Source organism: Abramis brama, assembly GCF_963993115.1.
Source record: "Abramis brama genome assembly, chromosome: 1".
In the NCBI taxonomy this organism is placed as follows: Eukaryota; Metazoa; Chordata; class Actinopteri; order Cypriniformes; family Leuciscidae; genus Abramis; species Abramis brama.
Window position 1 is genome coordinate 49,011,429 of NC_139963.1, and position 14,221 is coordinate 49,025,649.

The 14,221-nt window shown below is 37.8% G+C and overlaps 1 protein-coding gene across 2 annotated transcripts in view; it reads left to right on the forward strand.

Moving 5' to 3' along the window:
- LOC311078628 (uncharacterized protein) overlaps positions 1-13,733 on the forward strand; it is a 55,108-nt gene extending 41,375 nt beyond the window's left edge. The window contains exons 1-2 of one of the 2 annotated variants that reach the window (XM_084107555.1): positions 7,134-7,264; positions 8,302-13,733. In XM_084107555.1, the coding sequence (XP_083963681.1) occupies positions 7,207-7,264; positions 8,302-9,581 (1,338 nt within the window). In that variant the 5' untranslated portion in view covers positions 7,134-7,206 and the 3' untranslated portion in view covers positions 9,582-13,733. Of the gene's footprint in view, positions 1-7,133; positions 7,265-8,301 lie in introns of those variants that run through there. The other variant, XM_084107554.1, reaches the window with a different exon arrangement.
- The last annotated feature ends 488 nt before the right edge of the window (positions 13,734-14,221 follow it).

Genomic DNA, 14,221 nt, shown 5'->3' on the forward strand with positions numbered 1-14,221 from the left:
CAGGGCTTGTGCGGCACGCTTGGGTTCGACATGTTCACTATAAAGAACCGGTTCAAAAGAACGATTCGTTCACGAACCGGTGTTACGGATCAACTGGGGATCATGTTAACTGGGGACGCGCGCGTGCATGCAGATAGTTTTACCTGGATTTCCAGCAGATGTTGAACGGTGACAGATTCGTCACAGCGAATCTTTCACTGAGCAGATTTAAAAGCTTTCCACGTTATTGGTAAATGTTTGTATCATATTAGGACATTGTTGTTTACTCTGTCGCTGCTCGGCTGAATGTTTCAGACGCATTTAAGGGAAGTTTTAATGTGTTTTAATTTCACGACACAGACCACGCCCACATTATTTTGTTACTCGTTTCAATGAAATTGAATATCTGATGACAACTTTAAGTAGATTCAATAAATTATGCTATTGACATTGTGTCTTTGCAGTGCATGTGTATTCGCAGATTATTGTTATGATGCCAATTTGTGGCTTAATTTAAATTGAGCAGCAATACTGCTGTGGTAAAAGGGATGTCAAGCATTTATTTATTATTTATTTTAATGTTACTGAGGAATGAGTTAAAGCATAAAGCATACAGTAGGCTAGACTCCATAAATGTTCCTAAAGAGTGTTGAAAATTGAGAAGCCATAGTTTATGTATCCAGTGAATTACCCACAGCATTTTTTCAGGGGAATGTTCAACAAACATATTCATTAGCTAACAGGTATGAAAGTAACAATAAAAAAAGTAAGAAAAATAAAGAGGCAAATGTGCATGCATGCAGGACAGCTGTATTTGCCAACAGTGGAAGATCTGACCACACAGTCCCACCTTCCACATTCTGAACATTCAATCTAAAGAAGGGAGAACAAACTATAGACTAAGTTACATGTTAATGAAGAACAGTTACTTGTTTTGCAATGTATATGTATACATTTTTCTTAGCCATTGGCCAGTTTGGCCTTCATACCTATGCTGCTCTCCATCTAATGTAATCATGTTATATTAGTAATTATACCATGGGCTGTTTAAATACTCGATTCTGATTGGCTGGAAGGTGTGCAGTAAAACCGTTTAATGCACAGGTAGTTCCAGTCAGTTTGATTACAGTTCGAAATTAATCCGCTACATTGGTAACCATAGTAACACAGATACACTTGCAAGCAGAGTGAGAGACACATATGAAAACGTTTATTTAGGTAGGCTAAATGGATGATTTTTGCATATCGTTTAATTTGTATGGTGAATATGGCAACTCTGAGAAATGGGCCCAGGCACAAGACGAAATAGAAGACTTGGAGAAGACGTTAAATGACAAAAAGCGGCACAAAGAATTAACAATAAATAAATGACATGATTAGTTCAAATAAAGATTGCCTTGTCACTGTCAGTGTTGCCTGTCATTCATAAATAATTGTAATAAATCCATTAAAGAATCATTAAGTTAGCTATATGCTTAAGCAACGAGGGGACGTTAGCTGCTAGACTTTAAGAAGAGACGCACACAGGTAACTCGCGCACGCATCTCTCTCTCTCTCTCTCTCTCTCTCTCTCTCTCTCTCTCTGTTCCTTCTCCTTCAGTTCTCTGTCTCTCTCTTTTAATAATGAATTTAAATAAATGTGAACTCATTCAAATAAAAGCAATCCGATGGCTCTACTTTATTTAAAGCGGACGGAGTGCAAGAACTGACGAGCCTTAACTTAAGAAATAACCGTCATTTTTACACGTCTGTTAAAAAATGACACTGTAAACATCAGTTACAGCTTTAACTTATTTTTAACTTGGCAAATAACCAAGGTATAAGCGGGATAATCCACGGCTAGCCATGCATTAAATAATTTTAATGCACTTCGTAGAGGCAACCACCCTCCGCTTCGCGTCGGGTGGTTCTTCGCCTCTACGTCGTGCATTAAAATCCTTTAATGCATGGCTAGCCGTGGATTATCCCTTACATAAATGTCACAGTTGTATTATCTTTTTAAGAACAATTTAACACACCATCACCCTTCATTGTGAAATGTTCACATCTCATCCTTTATATAATCACGCTCCTTTCTTGAGCAGCGGTCGGGATATTGGTTATCCTGCAAAGTTTGCATCCATTTGCTGTGGCAGTATATGGCCTAACAACGACACTTAATTTATAGACCTTTTAATCTGTTCCTAATGGTTAGCAGACATTTACACATTTAGCAGACACTTCTATCCAAAGCGACTAACATTGCGTTTCAAAGTACACATTTACCAGTTCTTGCTTTCCCTGGGAATCGATCCCATGAACTTGGCGTTGTAAGCACCAATGCTCTACTGTTTGATCTACAGAAAAGCTTGACACAATGTACAATTCAATATTACTATATATTTATATATATACTATATACGTTTTTATTTTTTATTTATTTATTTTATATTTTATAAATCTGTTGAAAATGTAACAAGTTCATGAGATAATTAACTTAATGACCCTACGTGTATAAGCATAGCTGCTTTATGTCCAGGGAAAAGGATACAGAGGCGTCAGAGCTGGTTGTACAGAAAAGAGATCTTAATATAATCAGCAGAGTAAAATAAGCTGATAAGTGTTTTTATATGAAAAATAATAGATCCATTATAAAATTAGGCTATATGCAGATCAATAAATGCAACTTGAAAAAAATGTAAATGACTTTGCAATTTATGTTTCTTTTAGGTAGCCTAGCTACTTTAATTTATCTACATCTGTTGTTATTTGTGATTAGAACTCATGACAACACACTACAGAAAATATGATACACTAATGTTGAGAAGAAGATTCTTACACGTCTTCTGAAGTGCACTGACAAGTCTGTTCATCCAATGAAACCGAATGCCCCATGTTAACATAGGCGTGGTTTCTGAGCTTGACACTTAAGTATGTTAAACTTATTTGAAATTGCGTCAAATACGTAGGAATATACACTTCAAAAACAAATCGCTTTATTATGCATACCAGTGTGTATACAACTGGTGAAACATACGTTTTTAATCATGGATCCGTGAAAAATGGCTGCGACGAATCTGTAGCCGTCTAACATCTGCTGGAAATCCAGGTAAAACTATCTGCGTGCACGCGCGTTCCCCAGTTAACATGATCCCCAGTTGATCCGTAACACCGGCCATCACTAGTTCGCTCGCGCCGTCTCTTCGGTCATTCAGTTTCAGTGTCGACTCTTCTGAGGTGAGGAGAGCAGTTCACGGTATTTCTCATATTTACACAACCATCACACACACTTTATACAGTTTGATTAAGCGACAGACTCATTTCTGTATTGTTTTCATCGATCACAGCGCTACTTGTACGTCTTTTCTGGCGTCTTCAAACTGAAATAAACATTTAGTGCAGCGAGCATGAGGACAATATGTTGAGTTCATTCAGAACTGAGCGATTTTGTGTTCGTCTGTGTGACTGTCTCGATGTTTGGAGTGAGAACTTTTACTGCATGTCAAGTAAAAAGTCAAAGTTTGAGATCTGTGATTAGAATCGATCTTAAGTGTCATACTGGAGCAGATACTGCTAAATAATGATGAGCCACATGAGACAATACTCAATACTTAAATGTCAGTATTATTTAGTATAGCCTACTCTTGGAACAATGTTGCTTTGTGCAGCCTGATCTCACACACGAAACGTACATATTTAGACGTAAATAAAAACGATCCAATTCGTATATATATTTACGTATTATAGTGACTTTTACGTATCATATGGACGTTATTTCAGGTTCGATACGTATCTATATTTACGTATTACAACTTAAAATACGTATAGATTCAACGTATATCCATAAATGCATTTATACAGCCTGGTCTCATTGTTAATACGTAGTATTAATACTCTAATTTTCAAAGATAGAAAACCTAAACATAACGTTACCCATTTTATACAGAATATAAAAAGGACAAAACGTACAGAGATGTGTAGGGAAATGGCAATTTTATTAACAATATAGCATTAAAAGATTTTTTTAGCAGCTAATCCTACTCCTACCCCTAAACCTACCCATAACAATTTCTTAAAACTACATAGGCTACAATTATGAAGAAAAATTACAACATACGTGTAATCACAATAATTTATTTATTGCGAAAATGTCAAAACCGGTACCAAAAGTCGTTCACATAACGATGTGTTGCAGTCACAGTCCTCTCTTTCAGTATAATAGTTTTGAATGAGGTACAGAGCAGAATTTAAGTTATTAATCCATGAAAATGTTAATCCAGCTTCGCTCTGTGTGAAGGCGCGCGTGCTTCTCCATTTCAAATGTAGTTTACCGACTGAAATACGGCATGTCGCAATCTGTGGCGAGAGCCAATGAGCGTTTGATATTACTGCCGTAAAACATGTCGTAATGCTTCTTGAGGGCGCAATTTTTGAATTTAAATTCATCACGAGCGCGGAATTTGACAGTTGGGACTGCGCTGCTGATAGCCTGTGAAATGGAGATGAAGATCACTCACTGGATAAAGGGCTGAATTTGGATCTCTTTCTTGCAAATGTATGGATTCTAAAGATTTGGATAATATCAAGCTAATAAAATGTATGTCTTTTGTGAATTTATGTTGGGTTTTGGTGTATTATTGTTCTATTGGAGAAAACACATTTTGTGTCTCACTGTAAATAAACTTAATATTACAAAATGGTTAAACGATTAAATAAGGTATTTTTAAGGTTTTAAAGTGTATTCTTGTGTAACTGCATGTAGGCTAATCCTCCGAAACGAGTTTGCAGCAGAAGGCACGAACATAGCGAATGGTTATTAGCCTATTTCTTGAGTAAACTGCATTTAATAATAATAAATGCGACTGAAAACGTAATTGATAAGACATTTGAATGCAATAGAGTCAAAACATTAATGCCACGATTTTAATATGCATAAATAAGAATACGTACAAATATGTACGTCGGTAGAGTTGTTCATACGTAAATAATTTACGTTTTTGTGCTGTTAATACGTAAATATTTTACGTTTTAGTGCTGTAAATACGTCAGTATTATACGTTTCTGTGTGTATAAAACGTAAGTAAATGTACGTATGGTAGAATTACACTTTACGTAAAAATACACACGTATTCTCATGAGATCACGTTGCTTTGTGGTAGATGCTACTCTTTATTTTTAAAAGTTATATGATCATTTTCAGATCTGCGTATACAAAATTGTAATATTTTAATGATCTAGGCCCTATAGTGATGTTATCATGAACTAAAACTATAGATTCATTTGGACATACTATGCAACTGTAATTATTTATCTGTAGTGATTGATGAAGATAAGTGTGACACTCAGTGTCAGTATTGTTTTGTGTTATTGATGTTGTTGTATGTCATATTGTGAGAAATAACAGTATTCAGTAGAGCTGTTTTATAGGCTTTTATCATGTATCCTGACTCAAATAATGTGTTTCTTACAGCAAACACTCAGAATAAAGTGAGATGATCTGCTGATGATCCTGAATGGCTTGCTGAATGAGTGTTGATAGTCTGAGGCTCATCAATATTAACAGATCTGCTGAAAACACTCTTTATTTCATGGCAATTCCTGTTCTCACCTCATTTATTATGCTGATGTCTTCAGATCTCCTGTAAATTGACACTTAAAGCTCATTTCATTGGTGTGAACAGACTGAGGGTAGGTTATTTGTTGGTTACAATTAGGGGTGCACGATATATCGAATCAATATCGTTATCGCGATATCACGTTGCCCGATATCATATCGAAAGTCTCGCGATATTTATGCGATATTTTGTTTATAATGCGTCCCGTCCGACATGGACCGTTGCATTTCCCCCGACTGATTTCCTGGTTCTACTTCTCGATAAACATGAAATCAAGGAGAGGGTTTTCTTTTCATGCTACAGATTTCCAACAGTGGTCAGAAAGAACAGGAGACAAAGCTAATCACCGTCACTCTCTCACTTCTCCCTTGCTCTACCACACAGTCCCCACACACACACACTTGCCGGCGACGCACACGCCTGCACGCAAAGTAAACTTCCTGGCCACCTGGCCACTTCATGCGTTATCACAGATCGGATAGCTATCTGATTTTATCTGATTTATCAAAACTAATCCTTTTACACCTGTTCACATAGGCCTAAATGTGTTTTTGCAAAACGGATATAAACCCGATCTTCAATTCCCGTGCTATATGCAGATTTAACGGAGTTCACGTCACCGAACACACAGTTATGAGCTGCATTTTATTGATCATCAGCTAAAATGTCAAAATCAAATACCGCAATAATAGAGAACGGCAACAACCCTGCCCTGGTAAGATAATTTACTTGTTTGATTCTTTGATTCTTTACTTTTAATGAAGATACTTGTGTGTAAAGCGTCTGCGACTTACTTTCACTTTGATTTGCGATCTTTGCACATTAGCTGATGAATACCAGTAGATGCTCAGCTGCTCATGCGGTGATGCGTGTTGCAGACGTAGCGTCGTCATATCTGGCCATAACATGACATGTAGCCTATAACACGTTCTCACACGTTTATTTTTTAGTGTTTTTGGGAGGAGTATATTTTACATGTGGTTTCAACAACCAGATGCGTTTACACGTGTCCAGTTTCGTCTGGAGTGCGGCCCAGATCTCCTCCTGATGTGGTTTCCGCGATCAGATTCAAATCCGTCTCGAATGCGCTCAATAAACCTTATGTTGTAAGAAAACTTGTTTTATTTGTTATGAATCTATTTTGATGCGTTTTCCCATAACTTTTGTAGTTTTACATACGTTTAAAAATATCGAAATTAATATCGATATCGCAATATTCATTATCGATATCGCAATATCACTTTTTGTCAATATCGTGCACCCCTAGTTACTATGTACATTTATTCTTTAGTCTTTATATGTTGAACTGTTTTTCTTACCATTATTTATATTTGGAATAATTTAATTACATTGTTTATATTCTGTTACCAATTAGTATAAAACAAGCTCCGCAACTGATAGATGTTTTTTATTTATTTTGGCAGATCAGCTCCTCCCACTAATATTTACCATAATTGAAGCCCCTCCCACACCAATTACATCAACAGTGAAGCTCCTCCCACTGGAGTGATTCTCCCAATTGCCCAATAAATGCTGGAATATTCCCATCAGCTACAAGTGAATACGAGCATGAAAGCATCAGGAAGAGCTTAAATCTGCAAAGACTGAGTTTATTAAAGAGGACAGTGAGAACATGAGTGATCCAGCACCCTGCAGAATGAAACACACTGAAGATCCTGAAGAACAAAGAGGTTGGTGTTTATTCTTCATTCATTCATGATGTTGAAGAACATTCATGTTAGAAACATTAAAGCTCTTTATCACTTTTAGATAAACAGTTAAACTATGAAATGGGTATAAAAGTTTCATTTTTGGTTTTCAAAATATGGTCAAAGCTTTTCATTTCATTTATCTGGTTCACAAGTTTTCAAAAATAGCATGTCCTCTATTTTTCAAAACAGTTTGAAGACGTCTGGGCATCAAGGTAATGAATTGCTGGAGTTTTGGTGTTGGAATTTGGTCCCATTCTTGCCTTGTATAGGTTTCCAGCTGCTGAAGAGTTTGTGGTAGTCTTTGACGTATTTTTTGTTTAATGATGCGCCAAATGTTCTCTAAAGATCTGGACTGCAGGCACCCGGACTCTTCTACGATGAAGCCATGTTGTTGTAATACCTGCAGTGTGCGGTTTGCCCTGATCATGTTACTGACCTGATATCAATTAACTTAATTTGTTGCTAGATGTTCTCCCAGCTGAATCTTTTCAAAATGTCTTGCTTTTTCAGCCATTTGTTGCCCCCGTCCCAACTTTTTTGAGACCTGTAGTAGGCATCAAATTTGAAATGAGCTCATAAAAGTGGATAAAAGTGTAAAATTTTTCAGTTTAAACATTTGATTTGTTATCTATGTTCTATTGTGAAAAAAATATTGGATCATGTGATTTGAAATTCTTTAAGTCTTCAATTTATTCAAATTTAAAAAACGTCCCAACTTTTCAGGAATTCGGGTTGTAATAAATCCAAAATATAATAATATACAATCTGCTCGACCGGACTGCAAAAAGTTTGTGTTCTTGTAATTCAACAAAGAGGCCACTGTGTGACGTTTCTGTGGCAAGCAGAGCGGGAACTGAATTCGCCAAACTCGAACTGAAACACAGGGAAATTCACTTTATTTAATTAATGTATTTTTTAAAAAACAGCAAAATGGTAATATTTTATAGCAGTTGTCTACTTTAATGTCTTTTTCTTGTATTATTTTGATGGATAATAATATTTTTCTTTGATTTCAGACCTGATGGAAGAGAGCAAGGAGAGTGAAGAACTGAGTGAAGTGAAGGAGGAGAGTGAAGAACTGAGTGAAGTGAAGGAGGAGCGTGAAGAACTGAGTGAAGTGAAGGAGGAGAGTGAAGAACTGAGTAAAGTGAAGGAGGAGAGTGAAGAACTGAGTGAAGTGAAGGAGGAGAGTGAAGAACTGAGTGAAGTGAAGGAGGAGAGTGAAGAACTGAGTGAAGTGAAGGAGGAGAGTGAAGAACTGAGTGAAGTGGAGGAGGAACATCATGTCAAACCTGGAGAAAAACCTTTGAGTCACTCAAAGACTAAACAGACATTTTTAAAGAAAAAAAGAGCCAAGAAATCTTTCACCTGCACTCAGTGTGGAAAGAGTTTAACACGCAAATGTAGTCTTGAGATTCACATGAGGATCCACACAGGAGAGAAGCCGTTCTCATGTGATCAGTGTGGAGAGAGTTTCACAACCAAACATAATCTTGAGCGTCACATGAGAGTTCACACCGGAGAGAAGCCGTTCACATGTGATCAGTGTGGAAAGAGATTCCCATGCAAACAACATCTTGAGATTCACATGATGATCCACACTGGAGAAAAGCCGCACGCATGCGATCAGTGCGGGAAGAGTTTTGCACATTCATCAAGCCTTAAGAGTCATATGATGATCCACACCGGAGAGAAGTCGTTCACATGTGATCAGTGTGGAAAAACATTTCGTAGGGCATCAGCCCTTAAGGCACACCTGACAGTTCATACGAAGGAGAAGCCGCATTCATGTTCTGTGTGTGGAAAGAGTTTTTCACTGCTGCTATATTTACATAGACATCAGAAAGTTCATACTGTTGTGAGAGAGTACATGAGCTGTGAGTGTGAGAAGACTTTTACTACAGCAAACTGTTTAAAACTGCACCAGATTATTCACACTGGAGAAAAACCTTACAAGTGTTCACACTGTGACAAGAGATTCAGTCGATCAGAACATCTGAAAACACATGAAAGGATCCACACTGGAGAAAAACCTTACAAGTGTTCACACTGTGACAAGAGATTCAGTCTGTCATCACATCTGAAAACACATGAGAGGATCCACAGCAGAGAAAAACCTTACAAGTGTTCACACTGTGACAAGAGATTCAGTCGCTCCGAAAATCTGAAAACACATGAGAGGATCCACACTGGAGAAAAACCTTACAAGTGTTCACACTGTGACAAGAGATTCAGCCAGTCATCACATCTGAAAAGACATGAGAGAATCCACAGCGGAGAGAAGCTGCACACGTAGGGCTGGATGATAAAACAATAACGATAATTATCGCAATATCATTTTTCTCGATAAAACAATATCAAGAGTTCGATAAATGTTCGATAATGTTTATGCACCAAAAGCGGAACGAAACTCATTTGAGCCACACGCGACACATGGACCATTTATCCACTCGGCTCAAAGTCCAAACAGCAGCGCAGCGCGAGCTCACTAGAGCAGATGCGTTTACTCTGATCGGTCACGAGACCTATTGAGAAGCGCTTGAATCCAGCGAAGAACACAAACGTCTCATTGATTTAAACCAGTTTAAAGGCAGATGAAACAGCGCTGACAAACAGGAGAAACGCTGTGTGCAACGATACAGTCAGAAGGCTTTTCCGTCTACAAATTCCCATCATTTACCATGGATTTACTGTAACGTTAGCCTAGTAATATTAACTGCACCATGAAATGTGGGATATACACTCACCTAAAGGATTATTAGGAACACCTGTTCAATTTCTCATTAATGCAATTATCTAATCAACCAATCACATGGCAGTTGCTTCAATGCATTTAGAGGTGTGGTCCTGGTCAAGACAATCTCCTGAACTCCAAACTGAATGTCAGAATGGGAAAGAAAGGTGACTTAAGCAATTTTGAGCGTGGCATGGTTGTTGGTGCCAGATGGGCCGGTCTGAATATTTCACAATCTGCTCAGTTACTGGGATTTTCACGCTCAACCATTTCTAGGGTTTACAAAGAATGGCGTGAAAAGGGAAAAACATCCAGTATGCGGCAGTCCTGTGGGCGAAAATGCCTTGTTGATGCTAGAGGTCAGAGGAGAATGGGCCAAATGATTCAAGCTGATAGAAGAGCAACTTTGACTGAAATAACCACTCCTTACAACCGAGGTATGCAGCAAAGCATTTGTGAAGCCACAACACAACCTTGAGGCGGATGGGCTACAACAGCAGAAGACCCCACCGGGTACCACTCATCTCCACTACAAATAGGAAAAAGAGGCTACAATTTGCAATAGCTCACCAAAATTGGACAGTTGAGGACTGGAAAAATGTTGCCTGGTCTGATGAGTCTCGATTTCTGTTGAGACATTCAGATGGTGGAGTCAGAATTTGGCGTAAACAGAATGAGAACATGGATCCATCATGCCTTGTCACCACTGTGCAGGCTGCTGGTGGTGGTGTAATGGTGTGGGGGATGTTTTCTTGGCACACTTTAGGCCCCTTAGTGCCAATAGGGCATCGTTTAAATGCCACGGCCTACCTGAGCATTGTTTCTGACCATAATCATCCCTTTATGACCACAATGTACCCATCCTCTGATGGCTACTTCCAGCAGGATAATGCACCATGTCACAAAGCTCGAATAATTTCAAATTGGTTTCTTGAACATGACAATGAGTTCACTGTACTAAAATGGCCCCCACAGTCACCAGATCTCAACCCAATAGAGCATCTTTGGGATGTGGTGGAACGGGAGCTTCGTGCCCTGGATGTGCATCCCACAAATCTCCATCAACTGCAAGATGCTATCCTATCAATATGGGCCAACATTTCTAAAGAATGCATTCAGCACCTTGTTGAATCAATGCCACATAGAATTAAGGCAGTTCTGAAGGCGAAATGGGGTCAAACACAGTATTAGTATGGTGTTCCTAATAATCCTTTGTGAGTGTAAATATTGAATTGTATTATATTATTAATGGGAATTATAGGACTAATGAAATATAATTACAGTATTTTAATAATGTATTTAGGCTACTGTTTTTCACACAAATACCATAGTAACCATAAAGTTACATTTTGCCATGATAGTGAGGTGCCGTAGTCTATGCCTGGTTTTATCTGTGGTTATCATGATCTAAATGCATGATACTGGATGACAAATGGTTAATTTTACTACAACTCAAACAGTCAAAATATTACATTTTACCAAATAAAAATACCAAAAAAATGTTTAACAGATGTTACTTTTTTTGTTAATGAACAAATTTAACATAGTAAATCTGCATCCTAACTCAAGCTAATACTACTGTCAACTCTGTCCAATATGAGTTTCGAGTCAAAACATGTAATATTAATATTGCAGCCTGCACTGCTCACTGTGCTGAAGATACGTGCCATCAAAGTCAGGCAACACAAACCTGTTTCAAGACTTGGAACATTATCCCCCAGTAGCACATGCAGAAACTAAGAAATTAATTTTTGAATGTTTGAATGTTTGAATGTCAAATGTTTGAATGTTCTACCTCAGATTTGTGAAATGTTCACCTGTTCAGCAAGTGTTTGTCATGATATGTGCTGACAATAAAGCGAGTAACTTGAGTAACATTTTAAATAAGTCCTTAAAACAATGTAAAAGGCCACAAAGAAAAGTACAGCTTCCATGGGTAAGTGATGCAGTATGACAGTTAATTAAAAAAAGAGATTTTGCTTTAAAAACCTATCTTAAAACCAGATATGACACAGATCTGGTGTTATTTAAAGGTTTACGAAATCAAGTAGTGAAAGAATTGCGCAACTTAAAAGCAAACTATTATATGAAAATTCTAACTGAAGCTAAAGGAAATTATAAAGCAATGTGGAAACAAATTAACAGTGTAATTAAACCTAATGCAAATACAAATAACTCATATGAACTAAAATGTGAAGAAAAAAACATATCAGACCCTCATATCAGTTGCTAATGCTTTTAATCAATTTTTTTATTAAATCAGTACAAGATCTTGCTTCTAATTTTTTAGATGACGAGCCCAATAGTGTCAACTTAAACATATTGCCATCAGCAAATGAGAACTCCTTTAAAATTAGAGAAGTGGATCAGGCAGTGGTACTGAAAACTATTTCAGACCTGAATACTAATTTATCCAAAGACAACTATAACATAGACGCAACTTTCCTCAAAAAATATCCTCAAATTATCATTCATCCTTTGACCCACATTATAAATGTCTCGATTAAAACTGGAATATTTCCAGATGCGTGGAAAAGGGCACTGGTTAAACCCATCTTTAAGTCCGGGAATACCACAGACGTTAGTAACTATCGACCAATAAGTCTAGTTCCGGTAATGTCAAAAATACTAGAAAAAATTGTTTCAGAACAGCTAACACAATATTTAGAAACACATCAGTATATACACCCTCAATAGTATGGTTTCAGACAGAACCATTCCACTGAATCAGCCATCTGCACATTATTGGAAAATATTGTGCAGCCGCTTGATAGAGGAAACATCGTGGGTGCAGTATTCCTAGACTTAAAGAGGGCATTCGATACAGTAAACCACAGCCGTCTTATTTCAAAACTGTCATCTTATAATATGTCACACCAGGCATTATCATGGTTCGAGTCATACTTGCAGGGCCGAGAACAATGTGTAGTCATTGATCATGTAAAATCTGCCCCATGTAAAATTAAGACCGGAATCCCTCAGGGAACCATACTGGGGCCTGTTCTCTTCAGCCTGTATGTGAACGAGCTGCCAGAAGTGTGTCCTGAAGTTGGCCTTCAGATGTATGCCGATGACACTGTGGTTTATGTGTCTGGCAAAAGCCCTGTTGTTATCGGCAGTACACTGACCAAAAGTCTTGAGAAAGTGTCTAATTGGCTAAAAAAATCATGTTTAACACTTAATCTGAGGAAAACTAAATCAATGTGTTTTTCTATAAAAAGAACGAGGATAATAAATGACCTTAACGTTAAAATGAATGGTGAACTCATCGATCAGGTAGAACAAGAAAAATATTTAGGAGTGATTTTAGATTCTCAGCTAAATTTTAAAAGTCATTAAAAATATCTCAAGAAAAATGAAGGCCAGTATGAGCGGTTTCAGAATGATCAGGAGCAGTCTAACATTTGAATGTGCTCATGTCTTTCTGAACACTATGATCATGTCCCACTTGTCGTACTGCACCACTGTTTGGTCCCAGACTAGCCAAACTACTCTAAAGCCTATTGAGAGGCTTTATAACCGTGCCTTAAAAAATTTAGATAAAAAGCCCATTCGATTCCATCACTGTTACATTTTAAGTAAGCATAAAATCTTACATTTTGTTAATTTTGTTAATCTTAGACACATAAAGTTGTTTTTTAAATGTTTGACTGGACTTGCACCTGAGCCACTTTGTAAATTTATGAACAGGCTGGATACCTCCAGATCAACAAGAGCGGCTACATGTGGAGACTGTAAAGTTCCATTTTGTAAAACATCTTTTGCCCAAAATGTTTTTTCTGTGAAAGGAGCCAATTTGTGGAACTGCTATGGCGTTATTTTTTAGTCAAAAGTTATGAGCGTGTAAGACATGCTCACGAGCACATTATGTTATTTCACACGTGCAAAAATTAACCTTCAGCTGGCATGATAAAAGTACTCGCGCACAAATTCAACAACCGAGAGGTGTACAAGTAGCTGCGAGCGAGCGCCTGGCATACTCTCATAGGTTAACTCTGCTTGTACAGTGGAATCCTGCTCGCGCGCAGCGGGCTTCTGCTCGCGGAGAGCTGTTTTGCTCGCGCAGTGGATTTCTGCTCGCTCAGCTGATTTCTGCTCGCTCGAGTCTACATGACTTTTGACAATTTGGGGGCGGAAACCAAGGAGGGCACTGACCCTCTTATGATTGGTCACTTTCATCATGGAAAATCTTGGGAAATCCT